We start from the raw sequence: 25,298 nt of genomic DNA, 5'->3' as shown, positions 1-25,298 counted from the left end.
CCCCTGAATTTTGACCACAGACTGATCCCTTCTAACAAAAGGGTCTTAACATTTAACAGACACAGCAATTCACTAGACCTCATTGTCACTAATAATAAAGAGTCCAGTCCATTATCACATCATATGAAAGTGCCTCCCAGGGTGAGACCAACCACAAAGGTTGGCCAACCCCATGAGATCTCGCAGGTTCCAAATGTAGGAGTGATCTGAGCAACAAATGGCTTCACCCTTTCAGACATCTGATGTAACTGAGCTGAGATAATATCTTGCCCCCATGCCCTTGCTGATGGGAATGCAAAGGGGTGCAGCCATTTTGACAATGGTTGGCAGATCCTCAAAACATTAAACACAGAGTTACAGCCCAGCAATTCTACTCCTAGGTGTATGCCCAAGAGAAATGCAAACATATATTCATATGGAAACATGCACCTAAGTGTTCAGAGGAGCATTATTTAGAGTATAAAAAGTAGAAATAACCCAAAGGTCCATCTAAAGGATGAATGAAAGAATAAACAAAGTATGATATATTACACCATGGCAATAAAAAAGGAAGAAGTACCAAGATTCGTGGTACAACATAAATGAACTGTGTATGACATGATGCTACCTATTTGAACTGTGTGTGTGTATGTGTGACTCAGTCATGTCTGACTGTTTGCAACCATACAGATTATAGCCCACCAGGCTCCTCTGTCCATGGGATTTTTCAGGCAAGAATACTGGAGTGGGTTGCCATTTCCTTCTCCAGGGGATCTTCCCAACCCAGTCATTGAACCCATGTTTCCTGTGTCTCCTGCATTGCAGGCATATTTTTACCTGCTGAGCCATCAGGGAAACCCCCATGTGAACTGTCCAGACAGACAAATCAATAAAGGAAGTAGATTGGTGATAGCCAGGAAGAGGGCCTGAGGGTGAGTGATTGCTCATGCGTAAGGAGTTATGGAAATGGTCTAAAATTAGACCTTGTTTATGGCTCATGACTCTGAGAATATACTGGGTTGTAAAAAGTTAGTTGAGCGAATTTTCTGGTATGTGAGTTATGTCTCAATAAATATGTTAAGAAATGAGAAGCTGTGATATATACATTGTAGTTCAAATATGTTAAAAAAGTAAATAGGTTTCCGGGGGTTGATGAATACCTAATAACTTAATTAACCTACATTAAGGTCAAACAGTGAGGTTAGAGCATCCGCTCCATAGGCATACTGCCTGGTTTTGTTTGTTTTGTTTTCCATTGAAGTATATTTACAATATTATGTTAGCTTCACGTATACAATATAGTGATTCAATATGTTTGCTGTACTCCATTAAGATATTACCAGATAACGGCTATAATTCCTTATGCTATACAGTACATCCTTGTTGCCTATTTTATACATAGTGGTTTGTATCTCTTGGTGCCATATTCCTATCTTGCCCCTCGTGCTCCCCTCTCCCCATTAGTTTGTTTTCTGCATCTGTGAGTCTGTTTCTGTTATATTCATTTCTTTATGTTCCACACATACATGATAACACAGTGTTTCTCTTTCTCTGTCTGATTTATTTCACTATGTATATGATAGTTTCTAGGTCCATACGTGTCGCTGCAAATGTCAGAATTTTTATTCTTTTCTGTGGCTGAGTAGTATTCCATTTTTACATACAATAGAATATTATATATATCTAGTCCTGTGTGGATGGCAATACAGTGAAGCGGTTTAGAGCATCTCCTCCATAGCCACACTCCCTGCTTTTGAATTTTTGATCTCATTCCCTACTAGCTCTGTGACAGTGAACAACACTTCTTCATGCTTCACTTTCATTGTGCAAAGTGCCTGTGGAAATAGTGCTTGTTGCATGGCTGTTTATTTAACAAGTAGGAAGTGCTCTATAAACATCAGTTATTGTGATGATTTATAATTTTAATTTATGTATTAACTTGTTTTCGTAGGGAAATATTTTCTAGTTTCTAAGAAATATCAGAGAGCCAATTTTGAAATTTTATATACTATTGAAATAACAACATAACAGCTAACCTATGTGAAATCTTACCTGTAATCCATGTGCTGAGCACTTTTGTATATAATATTTCTAACCTTTACTCTTTAAGATGGGTATTATTGTACCCACTTATATTTGAGTAAATAAGGACTAGAGAAGTTAAGAAATTTGCCCAAGGTCTTATATTTAATAAGTCAGGGCTAGGGGACTTCGTTGGAGGTCCAGTGGCTAAGACTCTATGCTCCCAGTGCAGGGGGCATAAGTTTGATCCCTGGTCAGGGAAGTAGATCCCACATGCTACAACTAAGAGCTTGCATGGCACACGGCGCAGCCAAAAAAATAAATCAGAGCTGGGACTGGGACTGAGGTCTCTTTTTCCTCGGGTCCCTGCCACTATACCCTCTAAGTCACTGAGGTCTGCTCTTGTGTCTCATGTTCTTCTTTTAGCCAATTAAGTCTTTATTTCAAAATTCCATTTCTCTGGGTTTGATTTCAGCCCTGCCTGTTTCAAGCTCTGCTTCACTAAGAGGAAAAGAAAAGCCAGTCCTGGGCATTAATCACAGGGTCCGCAGCAGCATAGAATCTCAGTCAGCCTGTGCTTTGTGATTGTAAAGTTAGCTTGACTTTGCAAACTACATTTATTTGCAGAAATGTTGATATTGTACATGTTGCGACTTTAAAAAAAAGAAATAGTTTCAAGTGACCATTTGCCAGTGATGACTATGACAAGGCAGAACCTTCTATGTGAGGGAACCCAGGGGCCAAGACCACTTAGTTGACAAACACTTGCTCATCAAGATTTTCTTCCATTTTCAAATCACAGACGTGACTATTATGGATCATGAATCATCACCCAGGCATTCATACTGTAAGCTGGAAACCTTTTAGATGGGATAGCTGCCGTGTTTGGCCAAGATCCTTTTGGAATAATTACCCAAATTCTCACTCTTAGGTAACAGTTAACTGCCACGCAGTGCACATTTTCATTTAAATTATTCTCATTGTATGTTCCAGTGAGCTGTAGAGTGCAATTTTGTTGAAGGCACAGGACAATGTTCAGCAAAATGTATCATCTGTGTTTTTCCATTGTGTTGAATTGTCATTGTTCGCTTTATTGTGTAGCTGGCAATTTGGCAATTCTGTGCACCAGGGGTGTTAAGAGGCTGTGTAGCTCCATGAAAAAAATTGAGAGAAAAAGAGCCCAGTAGAGTTTTTTCTTTTAGGTATATGTTCATTAAAACTTAGTAATTTTTTGCGCAAATAACAAATACAAAAACCCTAAGTGGCTTGGAGGTATTTAACATAGAAATTGAAACAAAAATGGATGAATGTGTTTCTAGATTATAAATAGAAAAGGGAAAAGAAATCTCTTCCAGTAAGACAAAAGCCACCCTACTTAAGACTTTTGCTCCTTTTTTTTTTTAAGATTAACTTTTTGATCCGATTTATTTAATGGAAACATACATGCATTGAAATCACTGTCATAACATGGAGAAAGCAATGAGAGCCAATAGCGACTGAAAACCATAGTTCAGAATAACCCTTTTCTATTTTATTCCCTGCTACCTAACTGTGCGTTCATCACTGGAAAAGGGGAGATTCTTACATCCTTTTTCTGAGATTTTCAAAGCGCCTGCTCTGATGTAAATCCATAGCGTCACAGACAAGTTTCCCTTCTTCACACTGTGGTTTTCTTACAGTTGGAGACGCGCCCATAAAACCTGCCAGTGCTGTGACACTGCCTAAGAACGACTGATTAAAATGGTACTCTTCCTGGCATTCCCTCAGACTATGGCTTTTATTAATTAAGAAGTCCATTGTGTATGAATAATGCCACCTGGACAAAATTAAAAACTAATACGGGAGTACATTAGTGGTTCAACATTTGTATCTGTGTGATTCAATATTTGAAATATTTTCACTGAACTGCTTTTGAAATAAATTGGATTGAGACAGAAGCAAAAGTGTCAGATTTACAGTGAAATTAAGCTGTAAAGTAAGAGGATTATCAATTTTATAGGAGAGTAAGTATCATAGTAGTAAGAAGTTCTGAAAGCAGTCCCTAAAGATTAATATAATAGTTTAATCCTGTTTTTCTAAATCAGACTTTACACTTTTGAAATCCGAAGGTATTTTCACTGAAAATGACGACAAAATGACCAGGGAGTGCAGAGAATTTACAGAATTTGATGGCTGTGTGATTTAAAGGGAGACTTCAGAAACAGATTAGCTTTGCTCTCTGCTCTGACTCCTTGGAAAAGTTATTTTGCCCAGGTGAGACTCAGTTTCTTTCTCTCCAAATGTGAAATAATTGCCTCAGTTCCTCCTCTCCTACAAGGTGCAAAAGCAAAACACAACAAAACCCCACCATCAAGGATGTTTCCATGTGGGTTTAAACGTGAGCCCTTACTGAGAGCCGACACTCTGCTAAGGTTAGAGAAGGGCATGTGATGCCAGTTATGGCAACATACCAAAAAGATGACATGTTTGAAATTCTTTGAAGGACCTTTCTGGCTGTCCAGTGGTTAAGATTTCACCCTCCAGATGCAGGCTCCTCTGTCCATGGGATTCTCCAGGCAAGAATACTGGAGTGGGTTGCTGTGTCCTCCTCCAGGAGATCTTCCCAACCCAGGGATCACACCCACGTCTCCTACATTGCAGGTGGATTCTTTACCACTAAGCCACCGGGGAAGCCCCCTTTTCAGTTTTTTACAAATGCCTAAAAATTGGCTTTGTCTCTGATCCTCCTTCCAGTACAGTGTTTGACTTACAGTCCAGGACACTCCATTGCAAGCCACATCTGGAGGTTAGTACAACATTTGCAGTTTCAAAATTTTTGATCAAGTACGTCATGATCCATATCTTAACATACATACATACTGATTGATGTGTTAAAGATACATGTGCATGTATACATAATAGATTATGTGCTTATCCATTTATCAGTGGTTTGTTTTATATAAACAGAGCATCTTTCTGTCTGATTTGCAGCCCCTTGAGATTAGGGACTTTGGGGTTTTTACTCCCTCAGGACACAGCGGGGTGCACTGTTCCTTGTAGGTAGAGCAGAGATGGGACAACAGAACGTTATTTCCCCTCTTACCTTCTCCTGACTGCGGACGTTGGCTGGTGTCCCTGCCAGCCTGGACTAGAGCAGAGGGCTCTCTGAGTCCTTGAAGACCTCAGGCTGGCTGTCTCTCCTGGCAACCTGGACGACCTTTTCTCCTTGCTTCGAGGAGAAGAAACTCTTTTCCTCCCACTCTTCAGAAAGAGTGAAGTTCAGTCCTCCAAGACTCTTCTCTTACCCTGTACCCGATACTTTATGTCATCCTTTTCCTTTGGTAAAGATAATGAGAGACTGAATATACAGAAGGGCGATGGCCAAGCCATTTATAGAAATGGAATCAACCCCCCCATCTGCAGCAAACTGCCAGGGAAACCAATCCCTTTTCTATAATAAATAGCCCAGGAGGCCAGCCTACTGTGAACCAGATGGCAGCAAGCCAGATTATTATCTCCAGTGACAATCCTGGAAGCCGAACAGTAACTTCTGTTATCATTCTGCCCAAATATCCAGGACTTGATTAATAACTGGCAGCTCTCCTAATTTTTGTCCCCATTTCCAACCTGGCACCAACCAGAGAAAGTCAAATATGCTCCCCTAACCAATCACTTGTGTCTCAGACGGTAAAGAATCTACCTGCAATGCAGGAGACCCAGGTTTGATCCTTGGGTTGGGAAGATCCCCTGGAGAAGGGAATGGCAACCCACCCAGTGTTCTTGCCTGAGAAATTCTATGGACAGAGGAGCTGTGGGGTTGCAAAGAGTCGGACACAACTGAGTGACTAAGACACACACCAATCACTAGGGCTTCCCTGGTGGCTCAGTGGTTAGGAATCCACCTGCCAGGTTTGATCCTGGGTTGGGAAGATTCCCTGAAGAAGGAAATGGCAACCCACTCCAGTGTTCTTGCCTGAGAAATTCTATGGACAGAGGAGCCTAGCGAGCAAAGAATCAGACACGACTTAGAGAATGAACAACAACCAATCACTAGAACAGGCTCAGATGGTAAAGCCTCTGTCTACAATGCGGGAGACCCGGGTTTGATCCTTGGGTCAGGAAGATCCCCTGGAGAAGGAAATGGCAACCCATTCCAGTACTATTGCCTGGAAAATCCCATGGATGGAAGAGCCTGGTAGGCTACAGTCTATGGGGTCGCAAAGAGTCGGACACGACTGAGTGACTTAACTTCTGTTAAGCCTGCCTACAGCTTCCCCAGGCCAACAGCCTCCGATCAGGGCTTCCCTCCATGAAACCTTCCCTTTTTCACTAGAAAGTTTTCCCATGCCCAGACACAGGTGATGGTGGCAGACTCCCTTGCTCCAGCAAGCTCTGAATACACAGACTTTGCTTTTCCCATTTGATTGGTGTTTGTTTATTTCCCAATAGGAAATGTCAGATGTTTTCCTTTATTTTTATATTCGAACTTGAAAAACTGGAGATCTGATTAAAATGCATTAGGAACCAGCACGAGATTGCTTCATCGATGCTACTAATTTCCCAAGATTTTATTAAAATCACTTTGCTGTGGGAGCATTGCACTTCCTATGGTGTTTGCTTGGATTTCATAACTTCAGCTCAGCACTCAGGGGGCTGCCCCTCTACCCTTCTATATTCTCTCAAAGGCAGAGGACACTGCTACCCATGTCCTTTCATCACGGTATAAAGTATAGGCATGTTTTAGCCAAGATTTAAGTAAGCTGACTTTATCTCTAAAAAATCAGATCTGGAATTCCTAAAATAGTTAACTAACAAACATGTCTTAGACAATTAGGTAAAAAGGGTATACATTTTACTAATGAACCACTGTTATCAATTCATTCTAACTCTGGTTTAATGTGGAAACTTGGCCTGGAATAGTCTTGGATCACTTGCCTTCTCTCAGTTTGGAGTCAGGACTTTTCAAGGTACAAACAACTCTGGGACTTCTGCCAGTGTCTGCGTTTGCCCGTAGTTACTTATCTAACCTTGCTTAGGCTTATCTTGTATTGTGTTTTGTCCACATGTTAAACATGTATCTCTTTCTGATTTTTTCCATGACTATGTTTTGTTTTGCTGCAATAGATTTACTGGCGTACTGATCCCCTCCCATCTGCTGTTGGCTTTCTCAGCTGGGTCCAGTTTTAACCTGAATCTGCATTAATGTTACACGTTGAACTGTGTCCCCTCAAACTTATATATTGAATTCCTATTCCCACAAATATGACTGTACTAGGAAATAGGACCTTTAAGGAGATAAAGTTAAAATGAGGCCATTAGGGTGAGCCCTAATCTGATATGACTAGTATCTTTATTAGAAAAGGAAATTTGGACACACAGGAATGTCTGAGCACACAGAAGAAAGACCATATAAGAACACAGAAAGTAGCCGTCCACAAGCTGGGGAGAGAGGATTCAAAAGAAACCAAACCTGTTGTTGTTCAGTCGCTAAGTTGTAGCCGACTCCTTGTGAGCCTATGGACTGCAGTAGGCCAGGCTTCCCTGTCCTTCACTATCTCCTGGAGTTTGCTCAGATTCATGTCCATTGAGTCTGTGATGCCATCCAATCATCTCATCCTTTGTCACCCCCTTCTCCTGCCCTCAATCTTTTCCAGCATCAGGATATTTTCCAACAAGTCAGCTTTTCACATCAGGTGGCCAAAGTATTGGAGCTTCAGCTTCAGCATCAGTCCTTCCAATGAATGTTCAAAAGCTTATTTCCTTTAGGATTGACTGGTTTGAACTCTTTGCTGTCCAAAAGCTTACCTAGAAATTATTCACTGGCTAGAATCCTGTACATAGTCAAGCCTTCAATCAAGGGTAAGAACAACTTCAGTTCAGTTCAGTTCAGTCACTCAGTCGTGTCCGACTCTGCGACCCCATGAATCGCAGCACGCCAGGCCTCCCTGTCTATCACCAATACCTGGAGTTCACTCAGACTCACATCCATCGAGTCAGTGATGCCATCCAGTCATCTCATCCTCTGTCGTCCCCTTCTCCTCCTGCCCCCAATCCCTCCCAGCATCAGAATCTTTTCCAGTGAGTCAACTCTTCGCATGAGGTGGCCAAAGTACTGGAGTTTCAGCTTTAGCATCACTCCTTCCAAAGAAATCCCAGGGCTGATCTCCTTCAGAATGGACTGGTTGGATCTCCTTGCAGTCCAAGGGACTCTCAAGAGTCTTCTCCAACACCACAGTTCAAAAGCATCAGTTCTTCGGCACTCAGCTTTCTTCACAGTCCAACTCTCACATCCATACATGACTACTGGAAAAACCATAGCCTTGACTAGACAGACCTTTGTTAGCAAAGTAATGTCTCTGCTTTTGAATATGCTATCTAGGTTGGTCATAACTTTCCTTCCAAGGATTAAGCGTCTTTTAATTTCATGGCTGCAATCACCATCTGCAGTGATTTTGGAGCCCCCCAAAATAAAGTCTGACACTGTTTCCACTGTTTCCCCATCTATTTCCCATGAAGTGGTGGGACCGGATGCCATGATCTTCATTTTCTGAATGTTGAGCTTTAACCAACTTTTTCACTCTCCACTTTCACTTTCATCAAGAGGCTTTTTAGTTCCTCTTCACTTTCTGCCATAAGGGTGGTGTCATCTGCATATCTGAGGTTATTGATATTTCTCCCGGCAGTCTTGATTCCAGCTTGTGCTTCTTCCGATTAGTTAAAAAGAGAATGACCAATACCATATGATATCACTTATCTGTGGAATCTAAAAAAATGACACAAATATATCTATGAAACAGAAACAGACACGGACATAGAGAACAAATTTGTGGTTGTTCATGGGGAGGGGGTTTAGGGGAGGGGAAGATTGGGTTGTTGGGATTAGCAGATGAAAACTATTATATATAGGATGGACGAACAGCAAGATCCTACTGTATAACACGGACAACAACATTCAATATCTTGTGATAAACCATAATGGAAAAGAACATATATATATGTAAACTGAATCACTTTGCTATACAGAAGAAATTAATGCAACATTATAAATCAACTGTACTTTCAATGAAATTAAAAAAAAAAGAATAACCAGATATTTATAGAAATTCAGTTTTACCTGCAGTGTGTGTCCTTTCTCAGGAACACACATAATCCTTTATTCAGATTAGAATTGAGTAATTAGGGAGCCTCATACTGGGCAGAAGTCAAGAGAAGTTCTTGATGACAGTGGTCCAGCAAGCCCAGACACCACCCAGTTCAGAGCAGAGCAAAGCAGATGGCTGCTGTAGGGTATCTTCAGAGAAAGAGCTTATATGATGTTTTGGCAAAAGGTAGCATAGTATCAAGAGATTTTACAGCACACTTTCAGGGCCATAAAGAAGAAGCAGTGTTAAGGGCGTTAGAAAATCAAGCCAAAGGAAAGGAGGCAGAATTTATATATGCTGCATGTGAAACGAAGTATATTTGTTACAACTCAATAAAACTCAAATGGGAGTTTACTCAAATGTGTGAAAGGTTTGTGAAATGACCTGAATTGCTAGATGGAGAAGAAGAAAAAGAAGACATCAGATTTGTTCCCTTCCCTGGTAGAAAATGAGTGATAAAGTCTAGAATTAATAAATCAAGAGATAGTAGTATAAATACATTATTTACATGGAAGCAGGTAAAACTGAGAAAAAATATTTAAAGCACTTAGCTGGGGACTGGACTCGAAGAGTGGAGAAAACTTGAGTAAGAGACTGCTGCTTTCATGATAAAACTTGTAGTAATATTTCACTGTTTAAAAATGTGTATTTCTTGATAGAATGAACATAGCAAGTGAAATAGCAAATGAAGCAACTGACAAACAACTAATCTCAAAAATATACAAGCAACTCCTACAGCTCAACTCCAGAAAAATAAATGACCCAATCAAAAAATGGGCCAAAGAACTAAATAGACATTTCTCCAAAGAAGACGTACAGATGGCTAACAAACACATGAAAAGATGCTCAACATCACTCATTATCAGAGAAATGCAAATCAAAACCACTATGAGGTACCATTTCACGCCAGTCAGAATGGCTGCGATCCACAAGTCTACAGGCAATAAATGCTGGAGAGGGTGTGGAGAAAAGGGAACTCTCTTACACTGTTGGTGGGAATGCAAACTAGTACAGCCACTATGGAGAACTGTGTGGAGATTCCTTAAAAAACTGGAAATAGAACTGCCTTATGATCCAGCAATCCCACTGCTGGGCATACACACCGAGGAAACCAGAAGGGAAAGAGACACGTGTACCCCAATGTTCATCACAGCACTGTTTATAATAGCCAGGACATGGAAGCAACCTAGATGCCCATCAGCAGATGAATGGATAAGAAAGCCGTGGTACATATACACAATGGAGTATTACTCAGCCATTAAAAAGAATACATTTGAATCAGTTCTAATGAGATGGATGAAACTGGAACCTATTATACAGAGTGAAGTAAGCCAGAAAGAAAAACACCGATACAGTATAATAACGCATATATATGGAATTTAGAAAGATGGTAACAATAACCCTGTGTACGAGACAGCAAAAGAGACACTGATGTATAGATCAGTCTTATGGACTCTGTGGGAGAGGGAGAGGGTGGGGAGATTTGGGAGAATGGCATTGAAACATGTATAATATCATGTATGAAACGAGTCGCCAGTCCAGGTTCGATGCACGATACTGGATGCTTGGGGCTGGTGCACTGGGACGACCCAAAGGGAGGGTACGGGGAGGGACGAGGGAGGAGGGACGAGGGTTCAGGATAGGGGGAACACATGTATACCTGTGGCGGATTCATTTCGATATTTGGCAAAACTAATACAATATTGTAAAGTTTAAAAATAAAATAAAATTTAAAAAAATATATTGGAATGAAAAGAAAAAAAAAAAAAAGGAATTAGTTTGGCTTTAGTTTGCACCGCTAAAGGCTTTCTGCAAGAAATCAGTGTTAGGAGAAGCCTTTAAAAATAGGACTTCGTCTAATTTGATGTTGAAGAAAAAAGTATGCCATCTAAGTGGAGTGAGCAGAATAACTGCAGAAAGAGGAAACCAGCATGCACAACCAGCATGCACTGGAAGGAGGGGGAGGATTAAGGAGAGCTGGCTGCACAGGGTGGGATTAATGAGGCTTGAAACTGGGAAGTCCATTTATAGTTGAGTGGAGTGCCCAATATAGCTGAGGTTTAACTGAAAGGCAAGTGCTGATGACGGGTTTATGAGGCCACGAAGCATTGTGAAAACAAACAGATCTCTGTTTGCTAAAGTCTGTGTAGTCAGAGGAAAAAAATGTGAATCAGAAGCTGCTGTCTTCTGGGCAACCAACCCAAATACCAACGCTATGAATCTCTCTTTTCAGTTTTACAAAATGAATGAATGTAGGGTCAAGAAAGTAATATTTCAGAGGAGAATGTAGGCATGGCCTGCTCTGTGCAAGCCTTCAGGTTCCTGTTGGAATTTCCTAAAAAATTGAGTTATATGCCAAGTCAGAAGACTAATGATACTATTACAGAAAAGATACAGTTCTCCTCTTTTCTCCCCCTTCCTTCTCCTTTTCCTTGTCCTTCCTCCCTCCCCTGCCTCACTCCCCGCCTCTTCCTTTGTTCTCTCTCTCTCTATGTCGCTCGTGCATGCACACAAGAAAAAATTTTATTTGGCCTTTAATTCCTGTAACCATTAAATTTTTACAGTGTGGTACCTTGGTTTGTGCTTGAAAATGCCATTCCCAGGACCCATTCCAGGTTCCCTCCCCCCATGCCCAAAAAAGAGACTCTTTTTGGTGTCTTTCCAAAACCAAAAAACATTCCCAAGTGCATTCATTAAGCATGCTTGCTTAATTGCTCAGTTGTGTCCAACTCTGTGCAACCCCATGGACTGTAGCCCTCCAGGCTCCTCTTGTCCATGGGATTCGCCAGGCAAGAACACTGGAGTGGCTTGCCATTTCCTACTCCAGGGGATCTTCCTGAACCAGGGATCAAACCCACATCTCTTGTGTCTCCTGCTTTGGCAGGTGGATTCTTTACCACTGAGCCACCTTCAAGCACAATAATTACTTTGCTAGAAAAAGTGGCTCTGTTGAACACGGAGGGGGTCGTGATGGTTCTGTTCTCTGTGTGTTTCATCAAGTCACCGTGTAGAACTGTGTAGTCTCTGGTTAGCCCAGTTTTCCCCAGCCATCAGATGTGCGCTCCTGTTGAGGTGTGCCCAGTACCCAGTCAGGGAACACCTTGTTCCACCAGTACCTTGCCCAGTGTCTGTCCTCAACATCACAGTGGGGACCCATGGCCACCCTGCTGCCCCAGAGCGGGGCAGGGCCCCGAGCCCTCTGCAGTCTGACCACCTCCTTCCACAGATGCCCCAGAGGTGATGGGCGGGGGGACCACAGTGCCAGTTTCTGGCGCTAGACTGTGAGTCCCTGGACTCAGTCACCGTCCAAGTCCCCTGTCATCCCTCAGGACAGCAGTCTCCACAACACCCACAGTGCACATCCTTCCAGTTGTCAGATTCTGCCTCCAAGTACTGAGCTCTAGAGAGAACATGCCAGTGGCTGTTTCATGATAAATAAATAAAGGGAAAAAGTCAACGTCCGTGCAGCATTTGCTCAGCAGATTGAGGAGTCAGTGGTGCCGCCACTGGAGTGTTTCCAGTTGGGGACCAGCTGGGAGACCATGCACCCTTTTGCTCCTTTCAGCCTTGAGTCTGTCATCCAGCGCCTCTGTGCAAACAAGAAAAAAAAAAATTTAAGTCACTACTGCTCATGGAAAAGTCTCTCAGCCTAGGGGGACCCTGGGGAGAGGAGGCAGGAGGGGGTGGAATGACACTTCACATGTAAAAGACAGCGTGCTCTTAAGGAAATTTTAAAAATTTGTATTTAGTGATGTAATCACTTTAACATTTTCCCTAGGGCTTCATGCCCTATTTTAGGAACAAAAGATCAGCTCTTTCCAAAGATGCCCCTAAAATCAGCTTTCAAAAGAAATGAAAGAAGATTCTAAAATTCCAAGAGGGCAGAGAGGAAGAGCCTGACGTATGAAGCACCAACCAATGGCCTCATTTGAAAAGTAATTCCATGTGTTAGAGCAGCAATTCTCCCGTCAGTGTGGCAGTTTAACAAGAATCGACAGATTCATCTCATAGCTTGAACAAGTTACAATAGCTGCAGGGAGTGTTGGCGATTTAGGTGCATTCAGGATGGGATGAGTGTCTTGGATGGGCTTCCCAGGTGATGCTACTGGTAACGAACCTGCCTGCGAATGCAGGTAGACTTAAGAGACATGGGTTCAACCCCTGAGTTGGGAAGATACCCCTGGAGGAGGGCATGGCGACTCACTCCAGTATTCTTACCTGGAGAATCCCACGGACAGAGGAGCCTGGCGGGCTACAGTCCATGGAGTCACAAAGAGTCAGACACAACTTAGCCACTAAACAACAAATCTAGACGAGAGGGAAATTTTCATTACTTATTAATCAGACAAACGAACAAAAAGCTGAATGTCACTCTAAGGTGTATTATCAGGCATATTTTCAGTCCAGAATTTTCTCTCTAGTCCTTAGAAAGAAACTGGAAGTTAATCAGAGATGAAGGCCTTGCAGCAATGGATAGAACCCATGGCCTCTTCCTGCCTGAAGATGAGAACCTGAGGGAAAAGGGTGACTGGAGTCAGTTTACGCTGTGGCAGCAAGGTGAGTGCCTGACTTCCTGATGATTCTCTGTGACCTGATGGGAAAGGGTGGGGCGGGGCCCTTCCAGGAATACTTCACAGAGCCTGGGAAACCCAGATTATCAAAATCTGTTCATTGCGTCTTAAAATGTATGAACACTCATTTATGTGTGTGTGCATGCAAATTCATAGTTTTATATATGCATATGTTGTATTTGGATATATAATGTGTTTGGGTTTTCCTGGTCTTTCCTGTTTAATGATATGTTACAAAGAGTAGTCCTACTGTATAGATGTAACTGAAAAGCCCACCATGGGTACCTTACAAAAGAGCTTCCCTGGGCCTCCTTTGCACCTGTCCCATGGAAACGCATCCCAACATGAGAGCTGTTAGGGGTGATGAACACCAGAGGGACAACTCAGTAAAAGCTAGTGTCTGAGCTCCTCAAGAATAGGAACAAGGGACTTCCCTGGTCGCCCAGTGGTTGAGAATCCACCTGCCAATGCAGGGGAGATGGGTTCGATGATCTCTGGTCCAAGAAGATCTCACATGTTGCAGAGCAACTAAGTCCCTTTGCTGCAACTACTGAAGCCCGCTCTCAAGCTTGGGCTCCGCAGCAAGACAAGCCACCGCAACGAGAAGCACGCGCACCGCAACTGGAGAGTAGCCCTCACTCACCACAGCTAGAGAAAAGCCAAGCAGAGCAGTGAAGACACAGTGCAGCCAAAAGGAAATTAAAACAAAAAGAACAGGAAGGGGTTCACAGTCAATGTACCATTCCCTGAGCTGAACCCAGGCCCAGGTACACACCCCACTCTGTGTGTGTCCAATGAGTTAATATCAATCTGTCCTCAAAATGAGAAGCATTGAATTTTATCTTTAAAGCACTCTCCAACTCTCTTGAAAATTCAAATTAACCTGGGTTAACAATAGCTGTACAAAAGTAAATCCATTCTGAAGACTACCCAGCACGTGTCTCACACCTTTAGCTGCAGAAAATAAAGTAGAGAATGGTTTATACTGTGGGACAAATAAGCACCATCCTTTGTGTTAGTATGCTTTCAGCATAATGAAGGTTTACATGTCAGAGAAAGAAGAACAACTTCAATAATATTTTCAGGGAAAAGTCCATAAGAAGAGAGATCACAGGATTTCAAGTGACTCTGTCAGCTTTTTTCCAACAAGACTTTTTTAAGCAGAGCCATAGTAAGGTCAATATGTGAACAGCATGCTAATTTTTGTCTATCGGCATCTCACTAAATGAATCAATTCTGTTGGCTGTAAGCGTTCACCAGTTCATCCGATGCCTCCATTCCATTCACATCTCATGCTTCATAGTACCTACAGAGTTTCCTAGAATAAGGCTTCAGAATCGTGTGCATCCTGGAGGTAATTTTTGGGAACCATACTCTCTGCTAAAGCCATGTGCTTTAATAAATTGAAATACGCAAAGCATTGTAGGGCATATAAGAACATTAAACAAAAGGAAATAAATAATGGAGACAGTTTGGTTGGTGGCAACCAAATTATTTGGTTTGACTTTTAATGTTTGGGTGTATTTTTTTAAAATTTTCAACTGTAGCAAAATACACATAACTTAAAAATTTAGCACCTCATCTGTTTTTAAGTGTACATTCAGTACAGTCAAGTATATTCATGTTTTTGGGCAACCAATCTCTGGAACTATTTTACCTTGCAAAACTCAGCCCTTGGCAACCACCTGTGCACTTTCTGTGTCTATGAATTTGACTACTTTACACAAAAAAATTCATATAAGTGGAACCATACAATATCTATTAACTTACACATTTTCATATATTTTTATTATACCTAATTTTCCATGAATTAGAGTAATTTCTTAAAGTACTCTTTACTTCCTTGTTATCTTTGTTAAATCCTTCTTCCCACTGAATGGAATTTGCATATTCCTTCTTTTTTCTTAAGTTTGACAGAGTAATCTATTATTTCTTTTAAAAAAATTCAAATTACATCTCACCTTATTTTAATTATTTTCTAATTTCTGATTTTATATTTTTATTCCTCCTCTTGTTCTTTTGTTATTTATTTTATTGGTTTTTTGGTAACTTTTCAATTGGAACTTCTTAGAAAATTTATTTTCGTTCTTCTTCATTAATAAAATCATTTAAGACTATGGACTGAAAAAAAAAAAAAAGACTATGGACTGATCTCTGGCTTTGATTCAAAGCTGATTCAAAGTTTTGACTATTTTCCTTAAGCTATAATGTGTATTTTCACTTGTATTATTCCCCCCAAAAGACTTCATTTTATCTTGATTTCCATTTTGATCCAAAATAATTTAGAAGTGTATGTGTGTTCTATACATATCCATTTTTCAATCAGTTGCAGTCAATTAATTAGAAATTAATTCTAGTTTTATTTTTTGATCATAAAATAGTTTCTCTTTTAGGAAGTTTTATTAAGGTTCTGTGTAGTCTTTCATTTGTGGTTCCAGTCTTCTGTGAGGAATCCAGTATTTTCTGGAAATAAATGCACAGTTTAAGGACTTTTGATGGCATCCAGTAACATAGCTTGCATAGAAGCAGGATGGTGTCCATGAAGGAAGATCCCCTGTCGGCCTGGAGACAGAGGGGTCAAGAAAATGTGGGGAGGGAGGCGGTAGGGCTGTTGCTTAGCAACACTGAGAGCTCAGGTCTGGACAAGAGGCCCATAGGATCTGACTTAGTAGAGATTTTGAGGTTGTCTAGTCTAGTTAGGAAAGGATGCTACTGGATATTTGAAGGCCTTGAAGCTGTGGCTTCAAGCTTGGTTTCCATCCATATGTAAGTGAGAATCACAAAAGGTCTCTAAGCAGCCCAGTCAGTTCTGAAGTATGTTGTTGTTTTTCACTCACTAAGTTGTGTCCTACTTTTTGCGACCCCGTGGACTGCAGCACACTAGGCTCCTCTGCCCTCCACTATCTCCTGAAGTTTGCTCAAATTCATGCCCATTGAGTTGATGATGCCATCCAACCATCTCATCCTCTGCCGCCTCCTTCTCGTTTTGCCTTCAGTCTTTAGCAGCACAAGGGGTTTTTCCAGTGAGTCAGCTCTTCGTTCACATCAGGTGGCTAGTTTCAGTATTCCCTTTTAAATGATCAGCTTTTTTGAGTTAGAGAAAAAAAGACAGAATCAACAAATATACATATGAATTTTCCCCCACGGATGCTTTCCAATTGCTATGTGGGTGTCACAGAACATCTGTTTTGTTCATTTATTGCTATGACGATGAACGGTAAACATACAGTTAGCAAATATGCCACGCATGCGCAGTCATTTTGTTTTCCAGAGCCCATGGAAGACAGTGCTACCTGATCCCAAGAGCCTTTCTGGGTGAACTCAAGGTGAACCTCTGAATTCTTCTCAACACAGTGATCAGCTGACAGTGGCTACCTGGACAATTCTAGGTAGCCACTGTCAACTGATCAGAGTTGTCATGCAAGACGAACCTATTGTCATCCCAGCAGTAGAGCCTTGAAACTTCAGAGAGCTACAACCCAAGACCTTTAAAAACCTCGGCTGCATGAATTGTTGTTCAGTCTCTCAGTCATGTCTGACTCTTTGCAGATCCATGAACTGTAGCACGCCAGGCTTCCCTGTCCTTCACCATCTCCCCGAGCTTGCTCAAACTCATGTCCATTGAATCATTGATGCCATCCAACCATCTAGTCCTCTGTTATCCCCTTCTCCTCCTGCCTTCAATCTTTCCCAGCATCAGGTTCTTTTCTACTGAGTCAGCTCTTTGCATCAGATGTCCAAAGTATTGGAGTTTCAACTTCATCATCAGTCCTTCCAATGAATATTCAGGATTGATTTCCTTTAGGATTCACTGGTTTGATCTTGCTGTCCAAGGGAATCTCAAGAGTCTTCTCCAACACCACAGTTGAAAAGCATCAGTTCTTCAGTGCTCAGCCTTCTTTATGGTCCAACTCTCACATGTACATGACTACTGGAAAAACCATAGCTTTGACTATGTGGACCTTTGTTGGCAAAGTAAAGTCTCTGATTGGTTGATCATAGCTTTCCTTCCAAGGTGGCTCCATGAATATCCCTCTTAAAATGTATTCTTCACATGTAAATGAAATATTCAATTGAATTGGTTTTCTCAGATTTGCATTGGCATTTAGATCTCTTTCTAAGGCTATTTTTCCCCAAAGAAGCAGAGTTTATCACTTCTTAAAAGTTACTTTAAACTGTGTTGAAAGTTGAAAGTGAAGTCACTCAGTCGTGTCCGACCCTTTGCAACCCTGTGGACTGTAGCCTACCAGGCTCCTCCGTCCATGGGATTCTCCAGGCAAGAATACTGGAGTGGGTTGCCATTTCCTTCTCCTTAAACTGTGTGGGAAATAATAAAATAACAAAACCACACTGTGTTTGGCTGCTGGGCATTTTCTCCTCAGCTGAATGGTTTGTTCTGCACAGCTATGTTCACATCCAAGATGCAATGAAATGGTAAATCATGCTTTAAAGCATAGCCTCTGGAACCGGAGGATCCTGAGCTGGGGTCCTGGCTGTACCACTTGTTACTGTGTAATGTGGGCCTGTTCCTGAATCTCTGGGCCTCAGATTCCTCAGCTGAAAAATGATGATGAAAATAGCGCCTTAAGTATGGGGTTGTTACTAGGATCAGTGAGTGTTCAAAGGTCTGACAGATAAATGATCGCGATACTAGTTTTTTATTACATAATAATTATACATTATATAACAATAATAGGGGCAGTCTTAGGTCACAGTTAAGAACATGGACTCTGGGAGTTAAAATGTCTCTTTCAAAAAAACATATCGTTTATACCCCTCCATGAGAGCAAATGGCACTGTACATTCCTGAGTACGTCATTCCTAAGAAATGATTTTGTAGATGGTGAAGAAAGTTACATAGTCCAAGGTGCTTCAGACTCTACCTACATCTGTGTTCTTGACAGTCACTCAGAGAAACCCCTGTCTCCTAGAAACGTCCTTCCCTCTTCATCAGCACATAAAAAATGAGATGTACTTTGAAAAATACATTAAATTTCAATGAAAAATGTTTAGCTTATTAGCATATAATCCTGGAAAATGCACTAATCTATTTTGCTTCCTTAGGGTGGGTGGATTGATTTCCTGTGGCCACCTTAACAGATTACCATAAATTTAGTGGCTTAAGATAACCCAGATGTATTATCTTACAATGTAGAGGTCAGAAGTGGGTCTCACTGAGCTAAAATCAAAGTGTCATCAGGGTGGCTTCTGGTGGCTCTGGCATTGCTTCTGGTGGCTCTGGCATTGCTTCTGGTGGCTCTGGCATTGCTTCTGGTGGCTCTGGCTTCTGGAAGTTGCCCACATTCTTTAGCTTGTGGTCCCCTTCCGTCTTCAGAACCAGCAATAGGCGGTCACGTCTTTCTCATTCTGTGTCACTCTGGCCTTGACTCTCTGCTCCTTGTGTATTGAGACCCTGTGATTACACTGGGCCCATCCAGTTCATCCACAGTAATCTCCTTTTTTTAAAGGTCAGCTGGTTCGTAATCTCATCGTCATATGCAACCTTAATTTCCCTTTGCCATGTTACCGAATATATTTACGAGTTACTGGGCTTAGGTTGTGATCCTTTTTGGGAGGGGCCGTTATCCTGCCTGCCACAGAGGGGAAATAGGCATGTAACACGTGCCCTGTCCATTAGGCCAATGAGTAGAGTATTCTGCTCCTTACTCTGCCAGTCACTGTCTATTGCAACAGAACATTGTGTCTTCTTGTGTTTATTCAGCCTCTCATTTTTAAAAATTGATTCCTTTGGCTTTTCTTTAATATCAATTTATTTTTTTTTGGCTGTGCTGAGTCTTAGTTGCAGCACATGAACTCTTAGTTGCGGCGTGTGGAATCTAGTTCCCTGACCAGGGGTTGAACCTGGGGCCTCCTGTACTGGGAGCTCAAAGTCTTGCCACTGGACCACCAGGGAAGTCCTAGCCTTCTCATTCTCACAGTGAGGAGGATAATATAGGTTGTGTATGGTCAAAATGGGATGAGTTAAAGCTTTACTGTGATTTGTTCCTGACAGTGGCTTTATCATTTATTGTTCTAGGAAGAAAAAATGAAAATGCCTGTAAAGGAGCTCCTAAGACCTGTTCTTTACTAGATAAATTCCCTGAGACAACAGGATGCCGAAGAGGACAGGTACCAAGAATGTTTTCAGTTCTGGGGAGGACACAGTCAGTTATCAGGAGAATAAATGGAAATGCTGATGTTTACAAAGAAATGGTCATTTTCTTTGACCCACTGAATGTCTCTTTTTTCACTCGCATTTTAATGAAACAATTTCATGGCCTTGACGGCAGCATTGAGAGTAGAAAATGTTCAGTGTTTATAGCTGTGTGGGAAATGGGAGTCTTATTTTTAGTTCCTTTACAAAGAAAGATGAGAACATAAATTCTGAGTGCTGCGATGGCTCTAATCAAAATTGACAGTAATTTTGTACTGTTGCTTTAATTTAGTGGTTCTCCCACACCTTGATAAAGGGATGAACAGGGGTTACGCTTTCTGTGCAGATCAAATATTCCATCATGCACCCGGGAACCCACGTGTGGCCGCACACGGGACCCACGAACTGTAGGCTCCGAATGCACCTGGGCTTGGTGATTCCCAAGGAAGGCTGCAAGATCCGATGCGCCAACGAGACCAGGTATGCTCCCCCCATCATTTTCTGTCTATTTCATCACCCCTGACAATGGATGCTCATTACAGCAAAGCTACGTTCAGCTGGATTATTTCCCTTCTTTTGTGACTGAAATAGCCTAAGGTGGGAGGTATTAATCCAACTTCATTAGACTGTGTCGCATCTCTGTGCTTTCTGTTGATCAGAAAGTGAAAGAAAAAAGTGAAAATGTTTGTCGCTCAGTCGTGTTTGACTCTTTGAGACCCTGTGGATCGTAGCCCACCAGGCTCCTCTGTCCATGGGATTCTCCAGGCAAGAATTCTGGAGTGGGTTGCCATGCCCTCCTTCAGGGGATCTTCCCAACCCAGGAATCCAACCCGGGTCTCCCGTATTACAGGCAGATTCTTTACCATGTGAGCCCCAAGGAAGCCCCTTATTGATCAGAGATACTCCCCAGTTCTAGGGCGGCCCTCCTTCATCATTTCTCCCCAGATCACTCTCGTCTGGTTGATGAGCCATCTTGCTTCTTTTTCTAGGTGGACAAACCTACATTCAGAGTCAGCTAACTTGTCAGCTTGTCACATGACACATTGTGTTCATGCTATAGAGTTTAAACTGTTCATCAATACAAAGAGTCTCCTTCCTGAAGCAAACACCTGGTGATATTTGTGTCTTGCTGTAGAGGACACAGCATGGCACAATGGCTGCCTTTTCAAATCCCAGCTCTGCCAGCTAATCCTGTGTAACCTTGGCCAGTTACTTAATCCCCTGCAGCCTCAGGCTCCTTACTTATCAAATCGGCAGTGATGCTATCTACTCTGCAGGACTGTTGTCCAGATTAGACTAAATCATGCATACAAGACACTTAGCCTGGGGACTGTCCTGAGTAGGGAAAGGGTGACTGTTCAGGCACCTTCCTTTGATCCTATTACTCTGATCTCCTGGAATGCCCATCTTTTCACCCGTCCAAAATAAACATACTACTAAGATCCGATTTCATTCCAGAAAAGGAACCTCTTCTTTGACTTCTTAGAGTAGGTACAGGGTATGTCGTCAGTGATCCTGTTCTTTGTCTCCCATTGCTGTGCTGTGCTTAGTCGCTCAGTCATGTCCCAGTCTTTGCGACCCCGTGGACTGTAGCCCGTCTGGCTCCTCTGTCCATGGGGATTCTCCAGGCAAGAATACTGGAGTGGATTGCCATGCCTTCCTCCAGGGAATCTTCCCAACCCAGGGATCGAACCCAGGTCTCCTGCATTCCAGGCAGATTCTTTACCATCTGAGCCACCAGGGAATTGCTTTTATTTATTAATTATTGATTGATTGTTAATTATTTATTTATTATAATAATAATTGCTTTTATTAATTAGTACATATTATTAGTCTAATCTCTGGGACTGAGCTGTAAGTGCCTAGAGGGCAGAAACCAAGTTATTTTCTTCTTACCCCTTTCTCAGGACCCTTAGTGGAAGTCTGATGGAGAGGTGTTCAGGAGTGTGCAGGTCATTCCTTTGGTTGTTGGCACACACCCACCAGCCCAGACCTGGTGCAGGAGCACCCAGTGCTGAGGGGCATTCCAAGATGACTCAAGTTGGGGTCTTACCCTACCAGGGTGCCCAATCAGGGAGCTAACACAGCTCAAAAGTCAGGAGTCATAAGAGAGGCATAGATAAGAATGCTGCAGGTGGTCAGTGGACAGGCAGCTAGCTCATTTGCCACTGAGACTTGGGAACTTTGACAGAGAAAAGTGAAAGTGTTAGTCACTGAGTCGTGTCAACTCTTCGACCCCGTAGACTATAGCCCACCAGGCTCCTGTGTCCATGGGATTGCCTAAGCAGGTGGTATATTTTACAAATTTATAGTGATATTAAAAAGTGTTTGCTACCCGCTCCTCCCAGCAAACTCTGGTTGGATCTGGAGGCGAATTTTTGGAGGACGGACTGTTTCGTCTGTCTTGTCCCTGAGGAGTTTTGAAGCATCAGTGTCCTTCCTCCCTCTCATCGCCGTGGGTCAGCGTCCTTCTCTGTGTCCTTACTGTACTTGTTGTACGTTGCGTTACATTCTCATCGGGTCAGGCTAAATATTTCATTACAAAAAGAGTGTTTTTTATAACCAAAATGGATCAATTGACATTAAAACACTGTGCAAGGCTGCTAGTGAAAACAGCTAGAGAGCTGAATAGCAGGGTCAGTTTATGAACTCTGAGGACAGAAAGACTGTAATATGAAATCTGGAAGTTTCATGCTGTTATTGTGGTGGTAACATTGGCATGGAAACAGAAGCACACATACTGAGAAATCAGGCTTCCTTGTGCTCAGCAACAGGAAGCAATTTTTCAGAGCTTCTCAACTTTTGAAAGAGTGGCAATTTGTGCGTCGCAGTTCTCAGGTATTAATAATCGCACTGCTGTTTCCTCAGTGTTTTGCAGTTCCTTCTAGTGTGCATCTGTGTTTAAAGGTTCCCTCACTGCAGAACATAGCACTTTTTATCTGGACATAAGCTTGCAAGTATGCAACCTTCTATCATGACAAATAAAATTATCATTTAAAATGAATAATGCTTTCCAATGGCAAAACTGGTGCATGCTATGTAATTTGGAAAACACAAAGAAACACAAAAAAGAAAAGAAATTATTTTTGATCTCAGTACTCAGAGATATTGCCCAGATGCCTCTCCATGTCTATGTATACGTATGCATATATACATAAGGAGGAAGTGCATAGCGATTATAGACATTGTGCTTTCTACGTGCCAGGCACTCTGCATACACTCACTCATTAACCTTCACAACAATCCTGCGTACCTGGGATGATTAACAACTCTATTTTTCAGCTGAGGAGAAAGTGAAAGTGACGGTGTTAGTTGCTTGGTCGTGTTGAACTCTGCGGCCCCATGGACTGTAGCACACCAGGCTCCTCTGCTCAGGCAAGAATACTGGAGTGGGTAGCCATTTCCTTTTCCAGGGGATCTTCCCCACCCAGGGATCGAACCCACATCTCCTACATTGCAGGCAGTCTCGTTACTGACTGAGCCACCAGGAAAGCCCAAAGTCACATGACCGGGGTTCAAATCCTGGCGTTCCGTCTTATGAAGTGTAACTTTAGACAACTCGCATGACCTCACTAAGCCTCACTTTCTTCCTGTAAAATGGGGAGAACAAAAGTATGTCTTGGTGTGGTTTTGAGTATTACAGTAATCCATATAAATGCATTCAGAGCTCTATTTACAGAGTGTGATGTGGTAAAATGCACTCAATGTATTTTTGAGCTTCTATTGTGCTCATCTCCAATTGCTGCAGAAATGGGGACTTCTGCCCCTCACATTCCCAGGAGTGACACCAAGTCTCCTGGAATCATCGGAGGTTGTCCTTATAACCTGCAGCATGCACTCTGATGGGGTGGGGGTGGGGGCCCTGAGGAGCTCGAAGGTGGGGAGGGAGATGAAAGTCAATGGAGGATATGGGGGCCAGGGCTGGTGAAGGGATGGTAAGAAACAGACAGGGTCTGCGGTTTGATAGGCCTGGGGCTGGGAGGGATGCTGGGGTGGGGGGTGCAGCCGGACACCGCAGGTAGCCACTCCCTCTTTTTCTCCTTTTGCTTCCCTGCCCCCTCACCTCCGATGTGGAAGAAAGGGCAGAGAGGCATCCCAGCTCTGTGGCCTCATGAAGTTTCTCTCCATCTTTCCTTTCTTTCTCCTCCCTTCTTGGCTTTCTTAGCCCTCTGCTACCTGGTGACCCAGGACCAAGAGGAGGAAGTCAGAGGCTATATAGAGACGCTGCACAGGGGCTGATCAGCAGTGCAGAAGCCCCTGGCCACCTGGAGGGGCCCCTGTGGCAGCCTGGCCAAAACTGGGCTCCCCAGGAGGAGGTAGAGAGATACCCTGGGGGTGCGTATATATAGAACCTATTGGGAAAAGAACTTGTCAAGTTCACCATCTTTTATTGAAATTAATGTTTTGACTTTAAACAAAACAGCAAACACCATACCCATCAGTGTTGTGAAATATATACTATAAAGTGTAATGTGAAGACTAAAGTCCTAGTCAACAGCTTGACTCAGAGAATTAAAAGAATTTCCATGCTGAAAGGAGACTTGAAGGCCATCTGGTCCACCCACATCATTGCACAGATGGGGAAACTGAGGCCCATGGATGACGTGCTTGTCACAGCGACATGGCTAGTTGGCAGGGCCAAAACAAGGACACAGATGTCCTAGCTTTCAGAAAAGTGCTGTCTCCTGTTAGATAGAGATGATCGATAGATTGATGGATGGATGGGTGGATGGGAGGATTGATGGAAAGATAGGTAGGTAGATAGATGACAGATAGGCAAACAAAGAAGGTATGTGTGTATATATTCTGTCTACATGTATCAGGAGGAGAGAAGCAGCCATAATGCAGTTTTACATTTCAATTCCATATGTGCCAAGATTTCCAATGCAGTCAGAACCTGTGGGATTTCCGTGAATCAAGATTAATAAGAGCTGTGTTCAGTTCAGTCGCTCAGTTGTGTCTAACTCTTTGTGACCCCATGAATCGCAGCACGCCAGGCCTCCTTGTCCATCACCAACTCCCAGAGTTCACTCAGACTCATGTCCTTCGAGTCAGTGATGCCATCCAGCCATCTCATGCTCTGTTGTCCCCTTCTCCTCCTGCCCCCAGTCCCTCCCAGCATCAGGGTCTTTTCCAATGAGTCAACTCTTCGCATGAGGTGGCCAAAGTATTGGAGTTTCAGCTTCAGCATCATTCCTTCCAATGAACACCCAGGACTGATCTCCTTTAGGATGGACTGTTTGGATCTCCTTGAAGTCCAAGGGACTCTCAAGAGTCTTCTCCAACACCACAGTTCAAAAGCATCAATTCTTCGGCGCTCAGCTTTCTTCACAGTCCTCTCACATCCATACGTGACCACTGGAAAAACCATAGCCTTGACTAGACGGACCTTTGTTGGCAAAGTAATGTCTCTGCTTTTTAATATGAGCTGTGTTACAGCAGCCTTATTCC

The 25,298-nt window shown here is 42.6% G+C and overlaps 1 protein-coding gene across 18 annotated transcripts in view; it reads left to right on the top strand.

Annotated features, from left to right (window-relative positions):
* The window catches only part of ASPH (aspartate beta-hydroxylase), a 189,839-nt gene that overhangs the window by 157,637 nt on the left and 6,904 nt on the right, over window positions 1-25,298 (top strand). For all 18 annotated transcript variants that reach the window (XR_003038026.2, XM_025001422.2, XM_025001421.2 and 15 more), the window contains 3 exon segments: window positions 13,544-13,679; window positions 19,731-19,822; window positions 20,194-20,327. Coding sequence is in view for 17 of the 18 variants with exons in the window: in XM_025001422.2 (XP_024857190.1) it covers window positions 13,544-13,679; window positions 19,731-19,822; window positions 20,194-20,327 (362 nt within the window). In the remaining variant the exon portion in view is untranslated.

This window comes from Bos taurus, chromosome 14 (assembly GCF_002263795.3).
Source record: "Bos taurus isolate L1 Dominette 01449 registration number 42190680 breed Hereford chromosome 14, ARS-UCD2.0, whole genome shotgun sequence".
In the NCBI taxonomy this organism is placed as follows: Eukaryota; Metazoa; Chordata; class Mammalia; order Artiodactyla; family Bovidae; genus Bos; species Bos taurus.
Note: the sequence above shows the minus strand (reverse complement) of the source record. Positions and strands in the feature narration are given on the sequence as shown.